The sequence below is a fragment of the Accipiter gentilis genome, unplaced genomic scaffold (assembly GCF_929443795.1).
Source record: "Accipiter gentilis unplaced genomic scaffold, bAccGen1.1, whole genome shotgun sequence".
NCBI lineage: Eukaryota > Metazoa > Chordata > Aves > Accipitriformes > Accipitridae > Astur > Astur gentilis.
Window position 1 is genome coordinate 762,255 of NW_026061048.1, and position 26,769 is coordinate 789,023.

Consider the following 26,769-nt stretch of genomic DNA (forward strand, 5'->3'; position numbering starts at 1 on the left):
AGTGATGGGGGGGTGCAGGCAGGGTGGGCTGCGCTGTGCAGGGGTGCAGTCTGTTTTGGGTGCTGGGGGAGGTGCCCTGGACAGACGTGTCATTCATGCTGGGGAAGCAGAACCAGGCGCTGGTGAGCCGGTGCAGCGGTTCCTCCTGCGCAACATTCTTAGGAAAACTCTCCTTTTTCTTTCCTTTTCCTTGCTCCTTCGCTTCCAGATCTCCGTGGTCGCAGTTTGTGCTGCCTCACCTCCAGCACAGCGTGCAGAATGAAACGACGGTCACAGAATTCGTCCTCCTGGGGTTCTGCAGCACCCCAGCCCTGCAGCGCTGCCTCTTTGGCCTTTTCTCTGCCCTCTGCTCTGCCACTCTGATGGGAAACGCACTTGTCTTTCTGCTTATCTGCCTGGACTACTGCCTCCCCATGTACTTCTTCCTCTGCCACCTCTCCATCGCGGACATCTGCTACGCCTCCAGCAATGTCCCCCGTATGCTAAGGAGCCTCCTTGGACAAGGCAGAACCCCCTCCTTTGCTGGGTGTGGGGCACAGAGCCATCTTTATTTAATCTTTGCACTTACGGCGTGCGTGCTGCTGGCCATCATGTCTCACGTTCGCTATGTGGCAATCTGCCGTCCCCTGTGCTATGCCCTCATCGTGATCTGGAGGCTGCGCCTCACCCTTGCCACGGTTTTGTGGGCTTTGGTGTTTGTATTTGGTACACTGCAAGCCTCTCTGGCTTTACACCTGCCTTTCTGTGGCCCCTGCGAGGTTGTCCACTTCTCCTGTGAAATTCTTGCTGTCTCAAAGCTGGCCTGCCCTGCCGCTCCTGCCAATAAAGTCCTGATCTTTGCTGTTTGTGTGTGCTTCTTCCTCTTCCCTTTAGCCCTAATCCCGATTTGCTCCCTGGACAGCCTGGCCACCGATCTGCGCATCCGCTCTGTGCCAGGATGGCACGAAACCACCTCCACCTGTGGCTCCCACCCGACCGTGGTGGGTGTCTTTTATGGAAACGCCATCTTCGTGTATGCGGGGCCCGGGAGCGGTAACTCCTCTGGGAGAGAGAAAGTTCTTTCCCTTTTCTACAGTCTCGTCAGCCCCAGTTTGAACCCCGTCATTGACAGTCGGAGGAACAAGCAGGTGAAGGAAGCCTTGCTGAAGCTTCAGAGAAGGAAGAGGGTCTTTCATTCCGTCTAGCTGGCGCTCTAGGCTTTCACCTGTCTCCTGTCTTTCTGCTCTTTCTTCTTGAGCTCTTGCAGTATTTCTCACGGAATGTTAAGTGGTTAAAAGTGTCCTCGTTTCAGCTTGGATAGAGTTAACTGTCTTCCTAGTAGCTGGTACAGTGCTATGTTTTGAGTTCAGTATGCAAAGAACCTTGATAACGCTGATGTTTGCAGTTGTTGCCGAGGAGTGTTTAGACTAAAGTCAAGGATTTTTCAGCTTCTCATGCCCAGCCAGCGAGAAAGCTGGAGTTGGCACAGAACACAGCCAGGGCACCTGACCCAAACTGGCCAACAGGGTATTCCATACCATGCGACATCCCATCTAGTATAGGAACTGGGGAGTGGGGGGGAAATCGCTGCTCGGGGACTAGCTGGGTGTGAATGGTGGGTGGTGAGCGATTGCACTGCGCATCATTTGTACATTCCGATCCTTTTATTATTGCTGTTGTCATTTTATTAGTATTATCATTATTAGTTTCTTCCTTTCTGTTCTATTAAACCGTGCTTATCTCAACCCACGAGTTTTACTTCTTTTTCCGGATTTTCTCCCCCATCCCACTGGGTGGGGGGGGAGTGAGTGAGCGGCTGGGTGGTGCTTAGTTGCTGGCTGGGGTTAAACCACGACAGAGACAGAGTCACAGCAGCACAGAATGGATGCTGAAAGAGACCTCTAGAGATCATCCAGCCCACCTCGGCTGCTCGAGCAGGGCCAGCTGCAGCAGGCTGTGTGTCTGCTTCTCGAAGGTTCTATTGGCTGCGTTGCTCCCAGGTTGTGGAGCTCGCATGGGAAATGGGCAATGAAGAGGGATGAAGTTTTCAGGGACTTTCTGGCCGGTGCAGTGATTTTTTATTTTTTTTTTCCCTTCTGATTTTTTCTCCCCACTTCCTGGTCTTGCGGCTGCCCAAGGCACAGCCAGACAAGCGGAGGAGGGTCCCTGCCTGGCCTGCAGCTCCCTCCCTCGCCATTCTTGGGGTGATTTGGGGTTATGTTGCTGTGTCAGTGAGGCAAAGCTGGGCTCTTGGGGGCTGAGGTCAGTGGGACCCGAGGAAGGCCGTGATGGTCTTGAGGCTTTGAAGGGCTGTGCACCGAGCCCTGTCCCCGCTGGAGGGGACGCTGGTGGTGTTCAAGACGAAGGCCTTGCAGCCCTTGTTGTCGTGTGTGCCCGTGTCCCCCCCGGCCCCCAAGGTCTGTTGTTGTCGCAGGGGCTCTGTGCTGCTTTCTGCGTGGGGCCGTGTCCGTGAGTCCTGCAGGGACCTGTCTGTCCTGGCTTCCCCACCAAAGGGCTGCTTCCCCTGGGGAAGGGGACAGGGAAGTTGTTCCCGTTCCCACCCCCCCACCATCGCCTGCCCCGCTGGTGGAGACTGGGCCCTGGGGGTGGCTGGGTTCCCCTCGTGGCTTGCTGGCTCAGATTTGGGGCTCAGTGGGGCTTTTGCACCTCTTGGGGGCTGTTTCTTGGTGTCCCCTGTGCTCCCTCCCCGTCCCACACAGGCACCGAGCAGTTCTGGAGAAGGAGCTTTTAATTAAAAAGACAAGAGAAAAGGTCCCATCCAAGCTGGTCTAACCCCTCCCTAGCCACCCCCGCCCACCCCCCCTGCCATATACCTCACCCCTCCTCTCCCACCCCCCCCACTGCCCCCATCTCCATCCCTCTCACCCCTTTCTAATCCCCCCCACACACACACACCGTCACGTTGGCTGCCAGAGCCCTGCGCTTGCTGGGTGCCATTGGCAAGGAGCTCTGCGCCTGCCTCTTCCTCCGCTTGCCGGCCGTGGCAGGTGGGGACGGTGGCAGGTCCATCCCCGCACCCTGCCACGGCTCCTGGGGCTCCATCCCGCCGCCGTTGACTAGTTTGAGGCTCAGCATGGCGTCGCTGAGCTCGGGGATGCAGTAGTCGGGGGTGAGCATCTCCTCAGGCAGCGAGAGCGAGCTGAAGTCGTGGTCGGGGGTGTCTGTGCTGGTGCCAGCAGCATCCTCGGGCACGGAACCTCTGCTGGGAGCATCCTGGCTGACCCCCACTCTATCCAGGGCGCAACCGAAGAGCCTTAGGGCCTCTTCCAGGAGCATCTCCTCGGACACTGCAAGGTCGCCTGCAGTGTCCCCAAGGGCTTCGTTGTTGGCGGCAGCGCAGGGGCTGGTGTGGACATCGCTGCCCGGGGGTGCCCCACAGGGGTGGCCGTGCTGGCGATGTTGATCTGTGCCAGCTGCCCCTTGATGTGCTGGTAGCCAGGGATGGACACTGGCAGCTCCAGAGTGTCTGGGGCCACCCCACTCCTCTGGTTTTTGTAGGGTGTGAGGTATCATGGTTGGCCCTGGGGGGCCCCGCAGCCCCCGGGACCCCACAGGGCAGCACCCGGCAGAGAAGCGGCGCCTTGGCCAAGCGTGGCGGTGGCCGGTGGAGGCAGGTCGGTGGAGGCAGGTCGGTGGTTGTCCACTGGATGCGGAAGACCCGGGGGTCGAAGAGGCAGCCACATGGAGCCCTCTGCAGACCTGTGTGGGTGAGGGGGAGCTGTGCTGGGCCGGGGGAAACTGTCCAGGGGCACCCGCCGAGCCGGCCCCGATGGCCGACATCCCCCAGCTCTGGGCCAGGGGTGTGGGGAGCTTGTGGCCGTGGCGATCCCCACGGGGTGAGCCGCTGCGCCGGTGGGACGGGGTTGCAAATCGGGGAGGAGACTGGCATCTAGGAGGTGAAAGGGGAGAGGTGGCCCCAAATATTTGGGGAATTCTCTGCAGATGGGCTTTACTGGGCACGCGCCGCCCGGGCGAGGGCAAGGATGCTCACCGGGGCTTGCTGAACCCCCATGCGAAAAGTGCCGGGGGAACGGGTGTGATGGGGATGGCGAAGGGGCCAGAGCAGACTGGGGTGCCATACCTGCTGGTGGTGCCTGGGGGGCCCGGGCTGCAGGGAAGGGCTGCTCCCGTGCGGGCAGGCGGCATAGGTTGGCTGAGCCTGAGAGAATGAGACAGGAGCGATGGCCGGCGGTCACCTCTGCTCTTGTCCTCCAAGAGCATCCCTGGGCTGCAGGGGTTGGGGTCGGTCCCTACCTCAAGGGTAGAAGGTTTTGGGGAGCACGAATGGCTGGAAAAGCTGGAGCGCTGGGGGGCCCCAGGGCCCCGGCAGTGGGAGCTGCGTTGGTGGCCGTGCCATGGTCCCTTCTGGCTGTTAGCTGCCAAGGACTCTTTGGCATCTCCCCGGAAGGAATGCGGGGGCTCCCTGTGTTCCGCCCCACCCCCAAGAGCCTCCCCAGCTCCTCCTGGGGAGGGAAAGAGTTAAGGGAGGCTGGGGTGGCCCCAGGGCCTACAGGCGGCTCTCGGGGTCTGCGGGTGCAAATGCTCTTGGCTTTCAACAGTATTTTTCCGGTGGGGGAAGAAGAACAAGTTGATTCAGCCGAGCCGAGTGGGCACCAAGCTGCAGCCACAGCCTCCTTGCGCCAGATGGCAAATGCGTTTGTGACTGTTGCCCACGCTTCTGTTCGCTGCGTTGACCGGAGCGAGGCAGAAATAGGAAAAAGGACCTCGAGGGCACGAAGGAAGGTCATGCAGTGTTGCTCGGTGGCACGCTTTCCCCCAGCCCTCGCTCCAGTAGTGCTGTCAGGTCTTTCAGTCTCCTGCTGGGAAAAGCAGCAGCTCTGGATCCCCCTGGGAGGGGGTGGCCCTTTCCCTGGGTGCGTGACACCCCGGAGGAGACAGTACCCGCCGCCGCGTGCTCCCAGAAAAGGACTGGATTCTGCCCAACGTCCGGTGTCGGGGCGCTGGGGCTGTTTGCGCTCTACGGGATCCCAGGGATGGGGTTAGTACATCCCCTCCTCGTGCTTGGAGGATTCGGCGCTAGCAAGGACACCCCAAGGGTACCAAGGACACAGGCCTCTCGCTCCCGCTGTGTGAACAGTGTGTGGCCTGGGGGAGTCGGGACAACTGCCGTGAACCGGAGGCCAAAGATCTCTCCTGGCCTGTATCCTGGTAACCAAAGAGATTGCGCTCTGTTCGTGAGGCACCTCTGGCTGCAAGATTGTGCAATGCCATGTGCTGCGTAACTTGTGGCAGGGACCGATGCTGGGGGCGTGAAGGCAAGCGCGCTTCTAAAACCATAAAACTCCATTTCATTTCAGAGCGCAGCTGAGCCACCCCGCTCCTCAAGACTCTGCCATCTGCACCGCTGTGGCTGGGACCGGGCAGTGCTGCACATCCCAAAGGCCACCAAGTCACACCCGTGTCCCTGCTTTTCCGGGAGCTTCTGCAATGCGAGCGATGTTCTGGGGGCTGATCTCTTGGACTACAGCTACCCCGTCCCTGACCGGCAGCTGGCCAGGAGGGTTGTGTCCAGGGTGGAATTCCACCTTTCTGACAAGAACCTGGCCAAGGATGCTTTCCTCCTGAAGCATGTCCAGAAGAACAAGATGGGCTTCGTCAGCATCAAACTGCTGACGTCCTTGAAGAAGGTAGGCAGCGTGTTGCGTTGGCCAGCCGAGGTGGGAAGTGGCCTCCATGTGGAAGACGCCTGGATGTCTGGGTGTCTGGGTGTGCTCTGGCTGTCTGCCATGGCCAAAACACTGCTGTGTTATCAACAGCTTTCTAGCTACCAGTACAGAGCACAGCACTACGAGGGCTGCTGTGGGGTAAAGGAACTCCAACTCAGCCAGATCCAATACAGAAGGAAAGTGGAGAAACAACAGAGGGAACAGCCCAGGGACACAGAGCCCCAGGTCTCATCTGGCCGCTCCTGTGACCATACTGTGTATGCAAAATCAAATACCTGAAGTGCTCCCTTAGATGCAGTTTACAGCCAGGGGACAAGAAGGTGGCAGTTCTGCATTTTGCAGCTCCCAGGCTGATGGCAGAGCCAAAGCAAAAAAAACATACCCCAAACCAAACCAACCAAGAGAGGTAAAACTGGAGCGCAGGGAGCAAATGCTTTTCTTTCACCTTAGGCCAACTGCTTGGACGCTCTCTATGCTGCCCTGCCACAGAGGGCATCCCTCTCGTACCAGTAAGAGACATAAGAGTGAATTAAAGCCAGGACCCCAAACCAGACCAAAAACCCGGTTGTGATCAAGAAGAAAGTGGAGAATGCATCAAATATAACAGAAAATTATTTTGGACATTCCCAGTTTACATTTGAAAAAAAGAGAAAAAAAAAGAGGAGGAATTAGGTATTAAAAGAAGAGCACTGAATGATAAAGCCATAGCAGTCCCTCTACCACTACAAACCCACACCCCCACACGCACGTACGCACACAGACTTAACACCACCAAACTCCCCTTGACTGTGACGTTCCCCTCAGCTTGCTGGTCTAGAGATACTGAATGCCTGAAGCACACCAAGGATAACTGAAAACATCTGCATGGCTTTAATGGGAATCCTCCAACTGAAACAAAGCGCTTTCTCCCTCTGTCTGCGTTGGCACATCCCTGAGTCACGCTCTCACTCCTCTCCTTCAAAGTCAAGATTCCTAAACGTGAAAAGCGGGAGTGGGGAAAGGCGAAGGGAAGAGAAAAAGAGGGAGAGCATCATCAGTGGAAGACCTGCCAGCTGCTGCTGATTCAGCCCTGTTTGGGGGACCACCCCAGCAGAGAGGTGTTGGTTTGCATGCCACGGTCCTCACTGCCTGTTCCCAGGGACAGGCCGTTTGCTCAGCCTTGCCGGCCAAAGCGTGGGAAAAGCGTAGGTGTGCGCCGTCGCTTGCTGAGGAGCACGGTCACGATCACATGCAATCCTTTACCTTTTTCCTCCCTGGATTCAAAGGGTTTCTGTCTTCAAAGTGAGAGCCTTCCATATGGTCGTTTGTGACATTTCATCCAGGATAACAATCTCAGAAGGATCAGTCCTGCAATAAATATTTTACATAGCAATCTGTGATTATGGGAACTGATGCCACCAAGGGCATTAGCATCAGCAAGAGGAACAGCGGAGCCCCGAGAATCAAAGCTCTGCATAAGCGTGGGAGGTTTTGCTGGATGAGGAGTTTTGGGAGGCAAGCCGGGGAGCTGCAGAGCAACAGCTCTGTGCAAAGGCTCTTGCTGGGGCTTAGCCCCGGTCCGGGTTCCTAAGCCACTGCTGGTACAGATCACGCCTGCAACTCCTCATGTGTTAAGTATGAGGATCTCCAGCTACCGTAAAAGCACTGATGAGGCAAGGTTTGGGGGTCAAACGCGAGTGCTGCAGCCACTCTGCTTGCGGTCAGAGCCTTGCAATCACTTCCTGCAGCCCTGCCCCCGAATTCGATTTTCCCACCAAGCTGCCTGCTGGTTTCTGTGGGATGCCCCACAAAGAGGCAAGTGGAGAAAACTCTGCCAAACACCATCAAGCTAATCTTGCCGGGGGTCCTGGCGCTTGGTGGGGCTTTACCCGTCACTGCTTTGCTTTGGGATATCCACGTCACTGGTCTTCCCCACGTTCAGCTGAACTGAACTTGCAGCAGCAGCAGCTTCCATCACGCTCCTGGACTCCTGATGTAAAAAAGGGACAAATCACGTTCTCTGTCTTTGATCAAAGTGGAGATAAGCTGAATGCCCAGCACAAACTTAGCAGTCTGCCCTCCGCTTCTGCCCCTTGGCAGCTATAGGTATTAGTGCAGCAGGGGAGAAACCGTTCACTCCAAAGATTTCGGGGCAGGGGGACTGTGTGTTCAAAACATGATTATGAGCAAGTCTTGCCAGCAGCAGCCGCAGCAGCATCTAATAATAATCATCATAATGATAATGACCTTTGTGAAAAACGACTCGTTTTAAAAATTACACCTGTATTCAAGCGTTCAGCTCACTGCTACTTGAGGAAACAAAGGTTACAAAAGTTACAGGCTATTGGGATCTATTTCGATTGAGTGCTGATCTTCCCCCAACATTTCCAGACAAGCTGTAAGAGAAACAGGCAATCTCACAGACACACGGAGATGTCCAGCCCCGAGGACACAGCAAGCCTTACCTCTTCTTCTTCTCCAGCTTCATTTCTGGCATCGTCCAACTTCTTCTTCCTTTCTGGCATAAGGTCATCCAGAAAGCTGAGCTCTCGCTTTGAGAAGCAGAAATCCATCGCTTTCCAGACAAATACGAGAGCCAAAACCTTCATGAATAAGAGGGAAGATGCGGTGAGCTCAGAGACGATGCCACCTCTCACAACAACGCTGCAAACACCCCGCTGCCGAGCGGTGGCAGCTCTTACCATCATGGGAAAGATGATGGCGGCACGGGACACCTTGATGGTCCAGAGCAGGACGAGGCAGATCAGCTGGATCGCCGTGAAGAAATGCACCTTTCGCAAGGGCACGTGCCGCAGGTAGATGAAATCCGGCTGGTGTTTCGCTGGCATCCAAAACAGCTTCAAACGATCAAAGAACTGTGAAATAAAAGGGAAAGGTTGCCACCTTGGGACTGCGGCAAGTTTCTGGTCCTCTCGAGACGTGGAGGCACTTTGCAGCATCTCGCTTGCCGTCAGAACTCCTGGATCCCACCACATACCTCCTGGGAGCAGCACCCATTTTCCCTTCGCTCCATCTAGCAACCGGCTTGCCCCTGAGAGCTGCCCACCAAACGGCAACTATTCCATGCCATTCCATTATTAGCATTTCTCAGCCCACTGAATCCCCCCGCGAGGATTTCCACCAGTGGTATGGTAGAAACTGCCTTCCCTTTGCACCAAATTCCCCTGCTTTTCACGTAACCAAACACTGACCTGCCCTAAACCCTGCAACAGAGAGCGCTGAACTTGCCTGGTCCTCCCAGCCCTATCTACCTCCTGTGCCTCCACCAATCTCTTTCTTACACAAAAGAGTTTCATTGCTTGCTCTGCGAGAAGTTTTTCCCATGCCACTGCTTTTTTCCCTGCTGCTACAGAGACAAAATACCAGGGAGCTGACATGCTGCACGCTGTAAAAGAGTCCGTACCTGAATTCCTCTGAGCAACGACACACCCATGTAGAGAAAGACGCCATAAAGCACAGGCATTGGTATAAACTGGGGGGGGGGGGGGGGAAGAAAAAAAAAAGAAAGAATGCAATCGTTTCTTTTTCTGTATTGCATTTTCAGTATTACCACCCTCTTCCACAGGCACTGCCTAAAATTGCTTGAAGCTTTCCAGCTTCCATTCAGGCTTAGAGATGGGTCAGATATTAACCATTGTTTTGCCATTTTGTGCGCACGAGTGAGCTAAGGCTCTGCTTTAGGCTGAACTTGGGAGTTATCTCTCCTCAGAATAATCCTATTTTCCAGAAAGGTTGGAGGAAAATAGGCGATTTCACCCGTGCTACCCTATGCCGCATTCTCTGGCGGTAGAAGAAACACTTCTGCCTATTCTTGGGGCAACAGGCAAAGGCCACAGGCCTCCTTTTAGCCTAGAGACGAGATTACTTTGTGGGAGGAACGTGCAAGGAAGCCCACAGGGATGACCTCAGTGTGTTTAGCTCCTGGGAACGGCTGCTCCGCGGCATTTGGGGAGCAAATTGCAGCCACTAAAGGGCTGCCTGTTTGAAACAGAGCAGATGTGCTCGTCTGAATATGCTCAACTGTAACCCATAAACATGGGTGGGCCTGAAAGACACCCAAAAATTCAAGCAGTTGCGTTGCTTGCTCGCCTCGAGCACACCAAACGGGGGCCTGAAGGGCTGCAAAACCTAACCGAGGCTGGTTCCCACCGTTGGTCAAGCCCCAAGGGTTGGGACCACCTCCTTCTCCTCCGCTCCACAACTAACTACTCAGGCCTGCAGAGAGGGGACTGTTTTTCTGTAACCTCCAACAAGCTCACGGTTGTTGGGTGGTTTGCATTTTCCTCTCACCTTTAACACGGAAGTGAAGAAGACAGAGCAGCCCATGAGCACAAAGATCAGCAAGCCAGTGACTCTCTGCTCTCGTATCCCCAGAAACTTGGGTTGTTCTCCTGGAGCTGAGCAGTCAGACTCTACTTTGAGGCTATTCACGTGGGTGATGGACAGGACGGTCGCAGCCACAAACCAGGGCAGCCCCATCACAGAGCACACCCCGAGCATCACGGCCACCACAAAAAGGTCCAGGTGGTACCCGCATCCTTTCTGCAGGCAGGAAAACAAGAAACAGAGCATCCCATAGCACAAGAGCAAGGATAACGTCGCAAGTCAGACTCAAACCCTGCTCGAGCACAAGTCAACTTCTTCAGAACTCAAAACAAGAAATGGAAACAAGCAAGGGTGTATGCAGGCTTTGCACAAGCACCTGGCATGAAAATCTGGCAGGAGTTCAGACACAATGGATATGCAGAGCTTGTGCATTAAATACTTCTCCAAAAAACAACAAGCCACAACCCAAAAGCACCAAACCATTTTTTCCACTCACAAAGAAAACTGTACCACTTGCAAGGAAGGTGTGACTCTGAGTTATCCCTGGCAGCGCATCAAAACAATTCATTCCCCACACCTGCTGCTGCTGCCATTTTAAAACAAAAACGCAGTTCTCTATTGCTCCAAGATTAATTTGCTCCTCCAAAAGGTTGCTCATCTGAACTGCCCTGTCACTTGCTCCCTGCATCATCGTTAATCCAGGAGAGCATCCTGCCACGCAGCCTGACCTTGTCCCAAACCAATGCCTTCAGAAAGCATCGGGAATAAGAGCTTCCCCCCAAACCTGCAGCCCAGAAGGGGCTGGAGTCATCTCTCGCAGGCCCTTACCTTCAGCTTGTGCTCCTTCCTGTTCACAGTAACGGCACTGATCTGCTGGTCCATGAATATCAAGATGGTGCAGAGCAGAGCTGGGACGAGCGCAGCCAACACCGTCCACCAAGGGATGGGTCCTATGGGGTTGATGAACCACCTGCGGTCGTCTCTGGTAGGCTGCAACAAAGCCCACACATCAGCATTGTCTCCCAGCCCAGGCACTCCACTGGCTTTCATTTTCCCCTCCCTCCTTGCGTCAGAGCACCTCCCAGCCCTGGCTTCATGTCCCCCTCTCCCGGGGGCTTCAGCAGTGCCAGTCTCCTCCTTGCAAGCAGCTCTAGATACTTCCCCTGTAGGTATCTAGTTTTGGGGCCATCTTCTCGTTTCCAGGAGGAAGCAAGGCACTTGGAGGTGGAAGAGGAGATGGTCACACCACCAGCATCTCCTCCAGACTCAGCCCTGCCCTGCCCCGGCATCACCTTGTGGCACCCCCACGTGCCAAAACACCCCGTTACCTTGAACGCATGGGGGACCTGGAGCTTCGGCGATGGGATCCCAACCACAAAGTCAAGGAGCACCATTATGACGATGGTGAGGAAAACAGCAAAGTCGCTCACTGTGGACCGTACCTGGGGCGAGAAACCAGAGGTGAGAGGGGCATGGCAAACAGGGCCCTAAGGTGAGATGCAAGAGTTGCAGACATCCACAACATTAAGGCTGCTTAACCAAATCCCACCACCCCTCTGAGCACATGCAGCCTGATCCCTTGCTTAGCTACTGCTGCTGTGTTTGTCCCTGTGAGATCTGGGGTCAGACAATAAAAAAAAGCTTAACTAGGCCAACAAGGGTTGGTTTAAGTCAAAATCTAAAAATAATAATAATAATATTAAAAATAAGAAAACACATGTCTGCCACTACAGCTACACTCACAGCTACAATGGCAACAAGGCACTGAAGCATCCTTTAGTCCTCAAAAGGAAGCTCCTCATTCGAATCTACTTTCCACTCGAGCACATAATGCGCAGAAGGTAGGGGAAAAAAAACAAACCGAAAACCCCAACCCCCAAAACTTTGGGAAACCTGACTTCCTACTACCTGAGGAGAAGAAAAAAAATAAAAAAAAATCAAAGCCCAAAAATCTTCAATCTGGGGCAGGTCACGAGGCAGGTGGGAAACGCTACGATGATTTTGCACTCATGGAAATGAGTGTGGGACATCCAAGCTCTTGGAGAGCTTGGCCTGCAAGGCCAACGTTTCCCAGCTTGACCAAGGCAGGGCAAATACTGCTTAGTGCTCCAGAAAAGCCATTTTGGGAAACGAGTGCGGAGATGGACACTGGCCACCTCCTTCTACTTACTCTGGTTGGAAAGTAGCGGCTGGTTTTAAACTTCTTCAAGAAGCTTGACAGGGCAAAGGTGGCGAAGAAGAGGATGCAGCACCAGAAGAATACATCAGGGGTATAGGGGCCGTCGCGTCCACAGGCAGGTCCTTGAAACTCCCCACGCAAATACTGACATTTCTGGAGAAACAGAGCGTCAGGACACAAAGGCAGTGCACGTGCGGCAGGGAAACCTCGCATAGCTAGGGGGTTTTGAGGATCTTGGTCCAAGATCCACGACCCTGTAACTGCTCCTGCCAATGGAGATTTATATTTAATGAGCAGCAGCAGCTGAACAAGTGACACATTGAACTACACAGCGGAGAAATGAGATGTGAGGGGACACCATACGCTAGTAACACATTACAAGAAACACTCATCCAGGTGACACTCTTCCATCAGTTGCTTGCATTCATAGCACTGTGTTTCCTTAACTGCATCTGGCTTCAGTCCTGACATCTTCCCGCAAAAAACAACATGCCAGGCTCTCCCAACCCTGTGAAGAAAACCTCATCAGCTTTCCTAACTAAAAAGTAATTCTTTTAAATATTATTTTTAAACCTGAAAAGGACTAGGATTCACAGGACTAGCGTCATTACATTCACTTCACAGTCCTCCTCAAAATGGGAGGACAAAAGATAATTGACATGATAAACGCCACAGTTACAGACGTTCCTTCCTGGGGGTGCAGTTCGCACACCTAGGAGCTCATGCATGCACGAATGGGTGACGCCAGGCAGCAGCCTTCTTACGTGCCTCTGACCTCAGGAAGAAACAGATAACATGAATACTTTTACTCCATTTGCATCCTGAGGACCAGAGATGAAGCCCAAGATTTGCCTAGATGACACAGTCAGTTCCTTTAAAGGATGAAATTGTTCGTTTGAGTTTGGCTTCAAGGACTCCCACAGCTGGCGATTAACTAAGAGGTATGCTACAGCGAGGAGCCCGACACACAGACTGCAGGACAACTCATCACGCCAGGCCTCTGAGCTTGCAGTTCTCCGCAGGGCCCGGTGCTGCCTGAGCAGGTGGATGGACTTCCCAGTTCCAGAAATACAAGCTCGTGAATCAAACCCTCCTCAAGCACGCAGGCAAAACTGGCTGCGCTTTAGCGAAGCAAACCAACAACGAGGCTTCCTTTGTTTGGGTGCCTCCTGTCTGACGATGCTCTGGGCTACTTTCTCTTCCTGGCAGCAACAGGAGTAAGTTGCTCTCATACCTACCAGCTTCTGACAGAGAAAGAGGATGATCTCGTTCTTGCCTGCTAGGACCAGGGGTGGCAATAACGCAGTCTGCCGAGACTGGAAGGGGATGCCTTGGAGGCGGAAACACGCGGGTGTTCATTACTCCTGGGCACTCGGAATCACGGGAGGAGATGATGCCGAAGGGCCTGATCCGATTCACAAACTGACGCACCTTAGGACTGAAAAGGCTTCTCCTTCCACTAACTTACTTTTCTCTGCAACAACAGCCTCAGGAGAGTAACTTCTCCGTAACCCTTTACACTACAGCAACTACAATACTTAATCCTAATGTACCTTACAAGAAAACTACTGCGGTCTTCTCTACTAGAGGGCCAACGCTGCTGCGCTTTACATTTTATTAACCTTTTGAAACAACGCACTAGCTTTCCTTGCAATCGCATTACGTGGGCTTCCTGGGACTTTATATATGCACGTTCGTTTTCTCTGGCTAAATCAGATTTGGAACGCAGGGGTGGCCATCTGAAAACACTGCAAAACATTCTTTTTACATACATCAGTTCTCTGGTGAAGGCAACAACTGAGGAGGATCTTCAGCTAATGTAAAACTGCGAAGCTCAGAGGAGTCGTACTCCAGCTAAAGATCTGCGCACTACTAGGCAGGAATGTCAAATTAAGCAATGCCCAACAGATACAAGTCATTGGACCTTTTCTTTTACAAGTAGGAAAGAAAGGGTACACAGAAAGATAGTGGTCTGTAGAAAATGCATGTAAATCATCAAGATTTCCAAGGATTACTCGAATCGCTTCCTGGAGAGGCCAAAACAAGAAAGGAAGGAAGAATATTAACAAGATAGCCACAATCCCACTGCCAAGTACAGTTTTCAGGCTTGGGAAAAAAAAATAACATTACAGTTTGCAGGAGTCATGGAAGAGCAGGTTCCAGATATTTTGCTTTTCCTCCTCCCCTTCTTCCCCCTGCTCCCTCCCATCACCTTAGAGCACGCTGCCCTAACAGATTCACAGAAACTGAAGTGAACGAATATCTTAACCCTGAATTAACATAGAAGCAATACTATGGAGAGTGGAGGTGTGCTTTTAAATTTAACAAGTTCTACATTTAAGAAGCCTCCTCCTTGCCAGCACAACACATGCAGTATTGACCTGTTTCAAAAATAAACATATTCCCCTTTTTCGGAATATTGACCCAATTCAGTTACAAAGGAACTGTAATTCAGCCCCAACAAACTCCTGCTTTATAAATGGGAAACTTTTTCTAGGAATACCTTTTGTTGGGAAGTGGCTTGCTGAAAAAGGACACGGGCCTGTGGAAAAGTTGTGCGAGCAGAGTTCTGTGTGAAAGAATGTCAGTTTGAGCAACAAGACTAGGCCTTGGCTGAAAATAGCTGGCTTCACTGATATTGGGAGAAAAACAACAGCTGGTCTCGCTGTTATCAGGAGAAAGACAGGGACGGTGTGACCTTGGCATAACTTCACAAGTAACTTTTGAAGAAGTTCTCATGAGAAAGTTACTGAACACGCGTAGCTGCCAACCACAAGTGGGTGTGTTTTAGTAATGAATAAACATTAGCAATGTACCAATCATATTAGGACTAGTAGGCATAATTATCGCAAACTGTATAAATATGAGCTATCCGTGCAAATAAAGTTGAATCACTTCTATCACTCATATTGGGTCGACTTATGTGCATTCCTCCGCCGCTCCAACAAATGGTGCCCGAACGGGGACCGAAGAAAGGGGAATAATTGGAGCGACGGACACTGAGAAGCACCGGTAGCAGCGACCGGGGGGCAAAAGATTAACCGAACGCTGATCGTCTTGGTTGGTGTGTTAACTCTCGTGCCTGGACCATCCAAAAGGGGTTCGCCGTCAGTGAGGGCTACTGGAAAAAGGCTGCAAAGACTTTTTAACCGAGGTCCCTTAATCAAGGTAGCACCCAGGAGTATCAAGAAGCCGGCCGGCAATGGATCAAGAGGTAGCCCTAAAATTATTACAGTGCTTTTTAGAAAAGCGGGGAGTAAACTGCATTAAGCAAATTTCGGGGTTGGTCGCGTTAAGGGATGCTTTAAGAATCCAGATTTATTATTTAAGGAGAGTGAATGGCGTAGATTAGGAGACGTATTATGGGATATGGTAACTGATGATGATAAATCAGCTAAAAAACTAATGAAGCAAGGACAGAAACCTTTCAATTAGTGTGGGTACAGCTTTTGAGCTTAGTACCTGGAATGCTATCGGAACCTCCCTATGGGATGAAATTAGTGACGGGTCTAAAGAAGTTAAAGATCTTGTAACTTTATGGAAATTGATTAAGACAACTCTGTAAGAAATGAAAGCAGATCGTAAAGCGTCTGCGTCTGCTTTTGCTGCTCTCTCTCTCCAACCGCAAGCGAAAGGGAAAAGCGGGGAGAAAAACATAATGCAGCGAGAGAGACTTTTTGGAGCTTGTTCGCCTACTCTCGTGCCCTTGACTTCTGCTCCACTCCCTGGGACTGCCGATATTAATCAGCCATCCGACAGTTCCCAAGCCTCCCTAACCGTACGATTAAAGGAAACCCTACAGAATCAGGGAGTGAGTAAAAATCTGCCTACGAAAAACCAGCCCTCAGATACCACCGTTCAACATGAACAAATTATACCTAGCATACACCCTGATTCAAATAATGCAAACAAGGACTTGGCTACTCTAATAATAGAACAAAAAGAGACAATGTTAGAATTGTTAAAGGAAATGGGGAAAAGAGACGGGGAAACCAACCGCACCCGTGACAGACGTGGAGCCGCCTGTAATAGCCGCTGCAGAAGAAAGGCAGAGACATTGGAGGGGTGTAATAACAGATGCCATTATAGAAGGGACTATGCTCTAAGCATTCCCAGTTATTGCATCAAATGGACAGAAAAAATGGGAGGTGTTTGACTGGAAGGTCATTGAGAAATTAAGGAATGCTGTGAGTCAGTACGGAATCAAATCTGCGTTAACTCACCAAATACTGCAATTCATTTTTTCTGCTGATACGCTGATACCTCAAGATATTAAACAGCTAGCACAGTTGATTTTGACACCCGCCCGAATGTTAGTGTTTTTCTGGCAGTGGGAGAAGCTCTGTGATAGGGAACAAGCAACATCACGACAACAAACAGATCCCCTATGGGGAGTAACCATGCAGATGCCGATGGGTGCTGGACCCTTCGCATCAGGGAACGCTCAGTTACAATGTGTCACTGAGGTTCATCATCTATCACAGATCTTGGCGTATCAAGCTTTTCTTACCGTACCAGACAATATGTACAGCCATGCTTTTACCCAGGTGAAACAGGAGAATACAATTTATGACCACCCTGACATGAACGAGGGCATGAAAGAAAACATGTTCAAAATACTCGCTTTTGAAAATGCTACTGAAAAGACACGCAAAGCATTGTGTAATTTGCCGAAAAATGCAGACATCGTTGATATGATAGAATACACGGATCGATCAGTGGACTCACAGAAAGTAGCCTATGCTGCCACAGCTCTCCAAGGAGCTACAAAGAAACACAAGGCCAGTAAGACACCCTTGGTCAAGTGTTCTAACTGTGGCAAACGTGGACACATTAGGAGCAAATGTACAGGTACTGTTAACAGTAAGTGCTGCAACAAGTGTAAGAAAGATAACCATACCACCAAGAATACAGGAAGAAGGGAAACTTTACACCAACTGCGAAGGCCCCTCGCGCGACGACACGAATGCAAGGGGCTTGAGCTGCCAGCCCTCAGGCAGCCTCGCAACCACCAGATCCGCCACCGCAGGAAGCTCCAGAGTGGATGTGGAAACCGCAGTCAACATAAACGGACCATTGGGGTTTGGACTTAGTGCATTTTTAATGGGGCAATCTTCAACAGCTCTAGAAGGAATTCTGGTGCTCCCAGGGCTTATTGATGCAGATTATTGTGGGACTGTGAAAATTATGATTCATGTTTTAATCCCTCCTGTTTCTATTCCTAAAGGTACCAGAATAGCACAATTAGTTCCATTCAGGTCGTGTGTTCCGAACCCAGGTGAAGTACAACGTGGAGATGGTGGATTCGGCTCCCCAGGGAAACCGCAGGTATACTTTGCCATGGACACAACAAGAGGTAAACCAGAAAAGGTAGTGCAATTGGAAGGGCCCGATGGAGTTGTTGTCAAGAAACCGATGACAATCAATACAGGTGCTGATGTTATGACTATTTCACAATGCATTTGGCCTCCATCATGGCCATCGATCAATCCAAACTTTGGTATTGCAGGGATAGGGGGCACACAAGCCACCTTAGTAAGCCAGCTACCAATTACATTTGTGTTCCCCGATGGTGAACACATTACGACGTGTCCGTATGTCATGACTACCCCAACTGAATTGTTTGGCCTCGTAGGCCATGATTTATTGAGCCAAATGAAGGCAATGTTAGTGACGCATCCTTTTTAGGAGCGGTCACTGAGGGGTAGCCGATTCTGAAAATTAACTGGAAAACAGATGAACCTGTTTGGATTGATCAGTAGCTGCTAAATTCTGAAAGGCTACTAAAAATACAAGGGTTAGTTGAGGACCAGTTGAGAGCGGGACAAGTTGTTCCTTCTACTAGTCCATGGAATACATCAATATTTACCATTCCCAAGAAAAGTGGGAAGCGGAGACTGTTACATGATCTCAGAGCTGTGAATGTGGTGATGCACAGTATGGGAGCCCTGCAGCCAGGTTTGCCATCTCCAGTTATGCTTCCAGAAGAATGGGATTTGTTAATTATAAATCTAAAAGATTGCACCCAGATGGCGCTGAACGGTTCGCCTTTTCGGTACCATCGATTAACAAGGCAGAACCCTATAAGAGATACCATTGGGTCGTGTTACCGCAATGAATGCGCAATTCCCCCACGATGCGTCAGGTGTATGTGGCCTGGGCATCAGAGCCTGTAAGAAAGCAGTTACCTCAGTAACTTGCCACAGGATGAGATTTTAACTCAATTGCAGGACATCTTAAGCCATCGCGGAGTAATAATCACTCCTGAAAAGGTGCAAAAGGCAGCACCTTGGAAGTATTTGGGGTGGCACATAAATGCTAGCAATGTTAAACCTCAGAAGGTTCAAATAACATGAGAAATTTCAATGTTACATGATGTCCAGAAGCTTGTGGGAGATATCCAGTGGGTGCGGAATCTTTGCGGTATCACTAATGGCAATATGACCCCTCTGGTAGAACTCTTGGGTATGAGAACACTGTGCAGATGAGAAACGGGAAATGACAGAGCTGACCAATTGGTTGCAGCGCCACGGGAGCCTCCTCCAGGGAATCGTTTTCAACAAAGCACGGCAATCGCATGCGTTCTTGCACCAACCCGCTAGGATGTTAGCAAAGCAATTTGACTTACCACTTACTGATGCCCAAGGTATCGTTAAAGCATGCCCTGATTGTCAAAAGGAAGGGCTCGGCTTGGGCTGTGGGGTTAACCGACGAGGTCTTTTGCCATTGCAGTTGTGGCAAATGGATTTCACCCATGTCATGTGGTTTGGTGCAAAGCGTTCTGTGCATGTGTGTATTGATACCTATCCTGCTGCCATGTGGGCCACGGCACGAACTGGAGAAAAGGCCTTACATATTGAATGACATCTTCACGCTTCTTTTGCAGTACTGGGTGTGCCTCAAGAAATTAAGATGGACAACGGCCCAGCCTATGGTTCTACACGATTTGCTCGATTTTGTAATTTGTGGGGAATTCACCACGGTACCGGTATTCCACATCTTCCCACAGGACAGGCTATTGTCGAATGGGCCAACCAAACCCTAAAAGAACATGCTGCAAAAACAAAAGGGGGGAACCCAGGGCTTACTCCCAGAGGAACGATTGGCCAAAGCCTTATTTGTGCTAAATTATCTTAGATTGACAGGTGATCACAAAGACCCACCAATGGTAGTGCATCATGTTCTTTTACAGGCAGAAAGGACGCAACAAAGTACAGGAATCATGGTAATGTATAAGGACCCAGAATCCAGGAAATGGTGCAGATCAGCAGAAGTAAAACTTACTGGGAGATCCTGGCTAAGTGGGACAAGCCATGGCTTCGCACTGATGCTGGACCCGGAATTGTTCCAATGGCGACTGGCACGGCACCGGCGGGTGCTGGAGCCACTGATCTGACAGATTCTAACTAATAGAGTATTACTAGTGGACACGGAGTCCTTCAGAGAGGTTTTCAGAACAGCGTGCCTTATTGTATATAGAACCTGCTTTAGGTAAAAAGTGTGTAAAGCATAATTTGATTAAACATAGTGTGATTACGGGAAGACAGTGTGGGGTAAAAGTTAGTTAAAGCCAAAATTAGGGGTAAGGTCTATTTCCATTAATAACCTGGGAACGAGGTTGATTGTGTTTCCACAGATACAGGCCCACGATGGACTCCTGTTCGATTTGCATGACCATCATCATCTGGAGCATCATAGATGATGTGGCAATATGAATACTACCTCAGCCAAAAACTAATGTATAGGTCACCTTGGCTAACATAACAGGTCAAGATTCTCTGTGCATCGCAACTGTATCGTAAAGCCCATGAACCAATAGACAAGATGGCTATGACTTGTGCAGCGCGCCTGGCCAGCGAGCGCATGCGTCATAGATTGCAACCGAGGCGGACTTTTGGCACCCGCTGGCCACGTGTGCTAAAACCCGTTCCTCTGCAAATGTATAAATACTGGGATTTTCCGAAGAGCATCGGGCTGGTGTACAGTGAGGCCATCGTTGCCTCTGTGGGGACGCCCACGGAAAGCTGGCACCTACCGATTGCTGGGCTGAGTTCGTGGAGCAAGATGGCACAAGAATGTATAGATGGTTCATTTTCCTCATGGTCTGGGTCATTAGGGGTAACGGGTTGGCTCAAAGAATTATGGGCATTATTGTAGTTACTGTGATTTTAGCTATTGTAATAGTTTTACCTTGTTAAGGAAAATGGCATCCCAAGTTATTAAGCAAGCCTGGATTGCTCAAAAACAAAAAGAGGGAGAAAGATTTAAACGGAGACCTACAGTGGATTCAACCTTGTTGTGGTATTACAAATACAGACTTACAGCCGCTGCTGGATTTATTGTGGGGCAGCGGTACCTTAACTTCTACAAGACAACTAAGTGCACCGGGATGGTAAGCCTTGGCAGCAATTGGACAAAAAAAAAAAACAAAAAAAAAAAAACAACAAAAAAACCACAACAAAAAAACCCCATCACATCCTCCATGTCTGGCAGATACGTTCCTGATTTACCCATAAATTTGAAACCTTATGCTGAGATTGATATGGAACACACTGACTGTAGTAAGCAGCATGACAGTGACACCGGTGATTGATCCACATCGGTTAACACCATGGGACAGTAAGAATGTTTGGGTGTCACTAGCTAAAGCTATTAATCAAACCTCTTTTTGTGTGCTTATGTATTTTATTAGGTATAATGTTGTTTTTACTGTGTTTAATTAATTGTGTTCACAGATCTTTGCAAAGGGCAATACAGCAGGTGTTAAAATTTTACCTCAATCTATATACAAACAAATAGATTGGCTGAAGAAACATACACAAAGATCCAGCAAGAAACTAGTTGGTTTGATGGAGTGTTACAATCAATATTCGGCGGGATAACACTATGGGTAATGTCATTGATTAAGGAAGCCTTATGATGGTTGGGTATATTGATATTAATCTGTGTAATAGTTAGAATTCCGTATGGGTGCATGATAAAAGGAGTCTCAAAGCTGACACACCAAGCTCTACTCGCACAAAAAGAAAAAGGGGGAATTGTTGGGAATTGGCTTCATGAAAAAGGACGTGGGTCTATAGAAAAGCTGTGCGAGCAGAGTTCTGTGTGAAAGAATGTCAGTTTGAGCAGCAAGACTAGGCCTTGGCCGAAAATAGCTGGCTTTGCTGATATCAGGAGAAAAACAGGGACAGTGTGACCTTGGCATAACTTCATAAGTAACTTTTGAAGAAGTTCCCACGAGAAAGCTACGGAACACGCATAGCTGCAAATCACAAGTGGGTGTGTTTTAGTAATGAATAAACATTAGCAATTTGCCATTGTTGTCCAGGCCCATTGCCTTTTCCAGTCTGGCCCATTTCCAGCTTGGGGGTGCTCTTAGGATTAGTCTGGAGGCAAAGATCACACTGTTGTGCGATCACACTGCCTCACCGTGGCGTATAAATTCCTAGCCACAATTTCTCCTATCAGATGATTATACAGGGCTTCTGTTCCCCAATGTCTTTTCCTATGTTCCTCCCCTATCAAATGCCATAATAAGCAAGAGGGAACGATTAGCTTTCCCTGTGGGGTATGAGCCCACCCCTCTTCATTATATGACCCTTCTAAACCTGTAATGAGCTTTTGATCTTCCTTAGTGTATTCTGGCTTACCTTCTAGGGAAATCCACCTATCAGGAATTAAGGCCCCTTCTGTTTTTACCTGTGTTTTGGCCACTTGTTTTGCCTCTCTGTCCGCCAGCTCGTTCCCTTTTTCCAAATCTGAGCTCGCTTTCTGGTGTGCCTTAATATGCATAATTGCTACTTTCTTAGGGAGCTGGACAGCTTCCAGTAACTTCAGAATTTCTTCTGCGTGTTTGATATTTTTCCCTTGAGAACTCACTAGTCCTCTCTCCTTCCAAATTGCTCCACGTGCGTGTACAACTCCAAAGGCATATTTTGAGTCTGTATAAATGTTCACAACTTTGCCCTGGGCCAATTCCAGGGCGCGGGTTAGAGCAATTATTTCTGCCTTCTGTGCGGAGGTGTTCCTGGGCAAAGCCCCCGATTCTATTACCTCTTGGCTGGCAGTGACGGCGTATCCCGCGTGTCGATTACTGTTTAGGATGTAACTGCTTCCGTCTGTGAAGCGAGTTTCCCCGTTTTCCATGGGGCCGTCTTTCACGTCTGGGCAACTGGCGTACGTTGCTTCGATGGTTTCCAAACGGTCACGATGTACCGGTTCTCCTGTGTTCCTGCTGAGAAAAGAAGCTGGGTTGACAATGTTAGCGACTACAATCTCCACGTCATCCCGCGCTACCAATATAGCTTGATATCTCAGGAATCTTTGTGGAGAGAGCCAGTGTCCGCCTTTTGCTTCCGGTACTGCTGATACTGCGTGAGACACCAGAACAGTCATCTTCTGGCCCAGAGTAAACTTTCGGGCTTCCTGTGTATTTAGTATCACAGCCGCAACCGCCCGCAGGCATCCAGGCCAACCTTTTGCAGTCGTGTCTAACTGCTTAGAGAGGTAGGCAACTGCCCATAGATACGGGCCCAGGTTTTGTGCTAATATTCCCAGAGCAATGCCCTGCTTCTCATGGGAGTAAAGAAGAAACAGCTTACTCGCATCTGGGAGTCCTAAGGCCAGGGCCGACATCAAAGCCTTTTTCGGTAGCTCAAAGGCTCGTTCGGTCTCCTTATTCCACTCAAGGTGTTTCTGCTTAGTGGCTGTCAACGCATACAGTGGTTTAACAAGCAATCCGTAATTATAGATCCACAATCGGCACCACCCTGTCATTCCCAGAAAAGTCCATAACTCTTCTACTGTCTGAGGTCTCCCAGTTTGACGTATTGCCTCTTTACAGGCCTGTCCCAAAGGTCTTTGTCCCGCACTAATTTCATAGCCCAAATAATTCACTTTGCCTTGCATTACCTGTGCCTTTTTCTTGGATACCCGGTACCCCTGAAGTCCCAGGAAATTCAACAGACTCGCCGCCCACGTCGTACAATCTTTCTCTGTTTTGGTGGCGATCGGGATATCATCCACATACTGCAACAGCTTCCCCTCCTCAGACGGGGTTTCCCAGGATTCCAAGTCTTTCGCAAACCGATTGCCAAAAACGGTAGGCCTATTCTTAAATCCTTGTGGCAAGGCCGTCCAAGTGAGCTGGGTCTTTCGACCGCTCTTGGGCTTTTCCCATTCAAATGTGAGTAAGTTTTGCCTGGCTTCATGGAGAGGGAGGCAAACGAAAGCATCCTTCAAATCTAAAACACTAAACCAAGTCAATTCAGGTGTTAGTACGGTTAACAGGGTCTATGGGTTCGCCGCTACCGGGTAAAGATCTTCAGTTATCTTATTCACCGCCCATAAGTCTTGGACCACCCAATATGACCCATCGGGCTTCCGAACAGGTAATATAGGGGGATTGAATTCAGACTCACACTCTTTTAATAGTCCCAACTGCAAAAATTTTCTATCACCGGCCGGATTCCTTCTCTGTCTTTCTTCTTTAGGGGATATTGTTTAATTCTTACCAGCTTTTGGCCTTCCTTGATCCTAACTTCAACAGGTGGAGCACTTTTCGCTCTTCCAGGTGCATCGGGAGCCCATACCCCCGGGTACACTTGCTTTAAGATGTCCTCATTAATGATTCCTTCTAGGGGGAGACTGGTTAAGGTTAGGCTCAATATTTGAATATTTTGCTGATCTTTTACCTCCAGAGTAATTTCTCCCTTCTTGAATACAATTTTTGCTCCCAATGGTTCCAACAAGTCCCTTCCCAAAAGGGCCTTTGGGGAGTTCGGCATATATAAAAATTTATGAATGCCCCACTGTTTTCCTAATTTATATTCTAAAGGTTTACAAAACTATGCCTTTTCACTTTGGCCAGTCGCTCCTTTCACCGTGACATAATCATTCCCCGGGGCATCAAAGCCTGATTCAAAACCGAGTATGTTGCTCCTGTATCTACCAAAAATTCTACCTCTTGTTCTGTTTTCCCTAGCTTAATTATAACCAGTGGATCCGCTAGGGTAGATTCCCCAGGTTCTCGTCAGTCTCCCTTCACAGAGGCTACTGTTCTTCCTGTTTGAGCCCTCTGATGCTCCTTGTTCCCTGGGCATTCCCTCTACCAATGACTGAATTTCTTACACAAAGCGCATTGATCCTTGCCCAGTCGGGGCAAGTCTCGTCTAGGCCCTCTTCCCCTTTCTTCCCGAATAACAGCCATTAATTTCCTTTGTCCTTGCCTATATCCTTCTTCTCTGTTACTAAACACCCTCCGTGCTTTTGTGGTACAGAACAGAGATGTAGCAAGAAAGGAAAAAAAAGAAGGGAGGGAGAACAAAGGGAGAGAGACACAAAGACTGGAAGAAGGACAAAGGGATGGCAGAAGAAAAAAATAGTGATAGGCTACAGGACAGAGATGGAGGAGTTCCAAAAAGACACAGGGAGCATGACAGAATGAGAGTGAGAAACAAGGGACAGAGCAGGACAGCACTGGAGGAAAAAACAACTGTCATTGATAGGCTGCGAGAGAGACATGGAGGAAGAGAGAAAAGAGAAGGGACAGCTAGCTGGAGAGGGGGATACAGTTAGAAAGGATGGAAGAGGGAAGGGAACAGAGAGAAATACAGAAAAGATGGCAAGAGGAAGCAAGGCAGAGGGACAGCAATAGAAGAAACAAGGGACAGGGATCTGGACAGATGAAGAAAAAAGCAGGAGAAACATACAACATGATACGATGGGACAGAAAGTAACACAGAGCATCAGATGATAATAATGACAAGAGATAGAGAGAGACTATGAAAAGCACAGGAGGTTGGAGAGAGAGAGAAGACATGAATGAAAAGAGTAGAGAGCACCACAAAGGGTCAGGGAAAGAGAAGGACAACAGAATAAAAAAAACCCTCACATATTACACACATGTTATCCACTCATCAAGCCCATTTCAGAGTTACACAGTACCTCAGCCCCTTTAAGAAAAGTAACACATGCGCCCGAGCCCATTTCGGCGCCGCACCACGCCCGAGCCCATTTCACGGTTCTCTACCTACAGCTCCAATTTCAAAGTTCTGCAATCACTAGAGGAAGGAATGCACCCCCTTTCCATTAACCCAGCAGCAGCTACATTTACCTCAAGGTATCTACAACTCGCCCTTGGATGCCTAATTCCAACAGACACTTTCACTTACTTCAACAGCTAAGTTTACCTATGGGCACTAAACGCCCATGTTTCCCTCTACGCTTCCCTTTGTGATTGCCATTAGTACTGTAATTCCCACAAGGACACATAATTACCTGTCTTTTTTACATTTTATTTTTAGTGCTTCATTTGGTCCATTACTCATTCCACATAGATTCAGCTATGTCAGTATTTCAATCCAATTCTACAATGTACTTTTTCTACAATATATAGAAAAGACTTATGGCCTCACTCGTCAAATATTTGACACTATTAGATTTAGTCCTCTTTTAATCACTATTTTTACAAATACATGTAAACTCCAAAAATTTAGCATTACCTGAAGAAGAAATGCCACTATTTAGTACCTGCAATGCTCTACGGAGTGGTCTTTTCCACATTCCTCGCTCCCATTACATACATCGCTGCACATCCAGAAGTTTTACTCCCTGAGGTGACATTACCGCCATGATCCCTGTTCCCGGGCACCAAACGAGTGACCTCCAATCATCTTGACAGACCGTCCACTTCCACACCTCGACACAAAACCAGAAATTGAAAAATATCATTACATCACAAGCTACAAAGAGCAACCAAATATTTTACAAACCCACCACAGACAAATACAGTTACACTCACGCACTTCACAACCCTGGCCTACTCCATGCTGGCCATCTAGTCCAACTCCCCCCACAAAATCCTCAACTGTCTTCCAAAGACCATCCACCAAACAACATATCTCTCTGTGCTGACTGGCAATTACCAGGTTCCAGGGGAGCGCTCCACAGGAACACCGTTCCCGGGAGCCTTGGAAAAAAAAAAAAAAAAAACAAACCACAAACAAAAAAAATCGCCCTGCCTTTGAAAACCCAGGCCTGAGGCAGACCCCAGTCCAAACATTGGCGATCAACATTGCCTCATGGAGCAGCTGGGACCAGGGAAAAGAAAAAATAAATGGGGCAGGGGAGGACACACCAAAAACCAACCCATATCCCAGCTGGGGTTTTTTATTCTAAGTTTGGGGTTTTTTTCCTAATTCCCTGAAAAACATCTCAACTCTACATCCAACCTGAAAGGAAAAAAAAACCAAAAAGGCTTAACCACAGAACCCTACAAGGTTAGAGACATTCACAACACACCACTCGTTCAGATCACATGCACGCCAGCCCTCACTCTCAACTCATCCATCATACCGTCCACAGGCCTCAAGAGGCCGTCACCCCGTCTGCAGCAGCAGGGGCCTCAAAAAAGCACCCTACCTGCAAAAACCCAGGCTCCAGCCCAACCTCCTTCCAACCAACCTCCCCACAAACTGCCCTTCCGTTACACCAACATTTCAACACGCACCATCATCTCCACCATCCGTGCATTTTCAACCCGATAATTAGCTTTCACAGTGCCACGTGTCACAGTCC

At 49.6% G+C, this 26,769-nt stretch overlaps 1 protein-coding gene across 2 annotated transcripts; it reads right to left on the reverse strand.

Moving 5' to 3' along the window:
- Positions 1-6,080: 6,080 nt before the first annotated feature.
- Positions 6,081-25,874, reverse strand: LOC126037331 (electroneutral sodium bicarbonate exchanger 1-like). 2 transcript variants are annotated; one of them, XM_049797642.1, is made up of 11 exons: positions 25,723-25,874; positions 12,184-12,345; positions 11,342-11,455; positions 10,842-11,003; positions 9,978-10,229; positions 9,091-9,159; positions 8,369-8,542; positions 8,132-8,269; positions 7,556-7,656; positions 6,930-7,034; positions 6,081-6,659 (listed from the first exon to the last, which is right to left on the reverse strand). In XM_049797642.1, the coding sequence occupies exons 1-10, from the start codon at positions 25,753-25,755 to the stop codon at positions 6,947-6,949; spliced, it is 1,293 nt and encodes a 430-aa protein (XP_049653599.1). In that variant the 5' UTR covers positions 25,756-25,874; the 3' UTR covers positions 6,081-6,659; positions 6,930-6,946. The 2 variants fall into 2 exon arrangements, with proteins under 2 accessions (XP_049653599.1, XP_049653598.1); XM_049797641.1 differs by lacking the exon at positions 25,723-25,874 and adding an exon at positions 22,246-22,342.
- Positions 25,875-26,769: the final 895 nt, after the last annotated feature.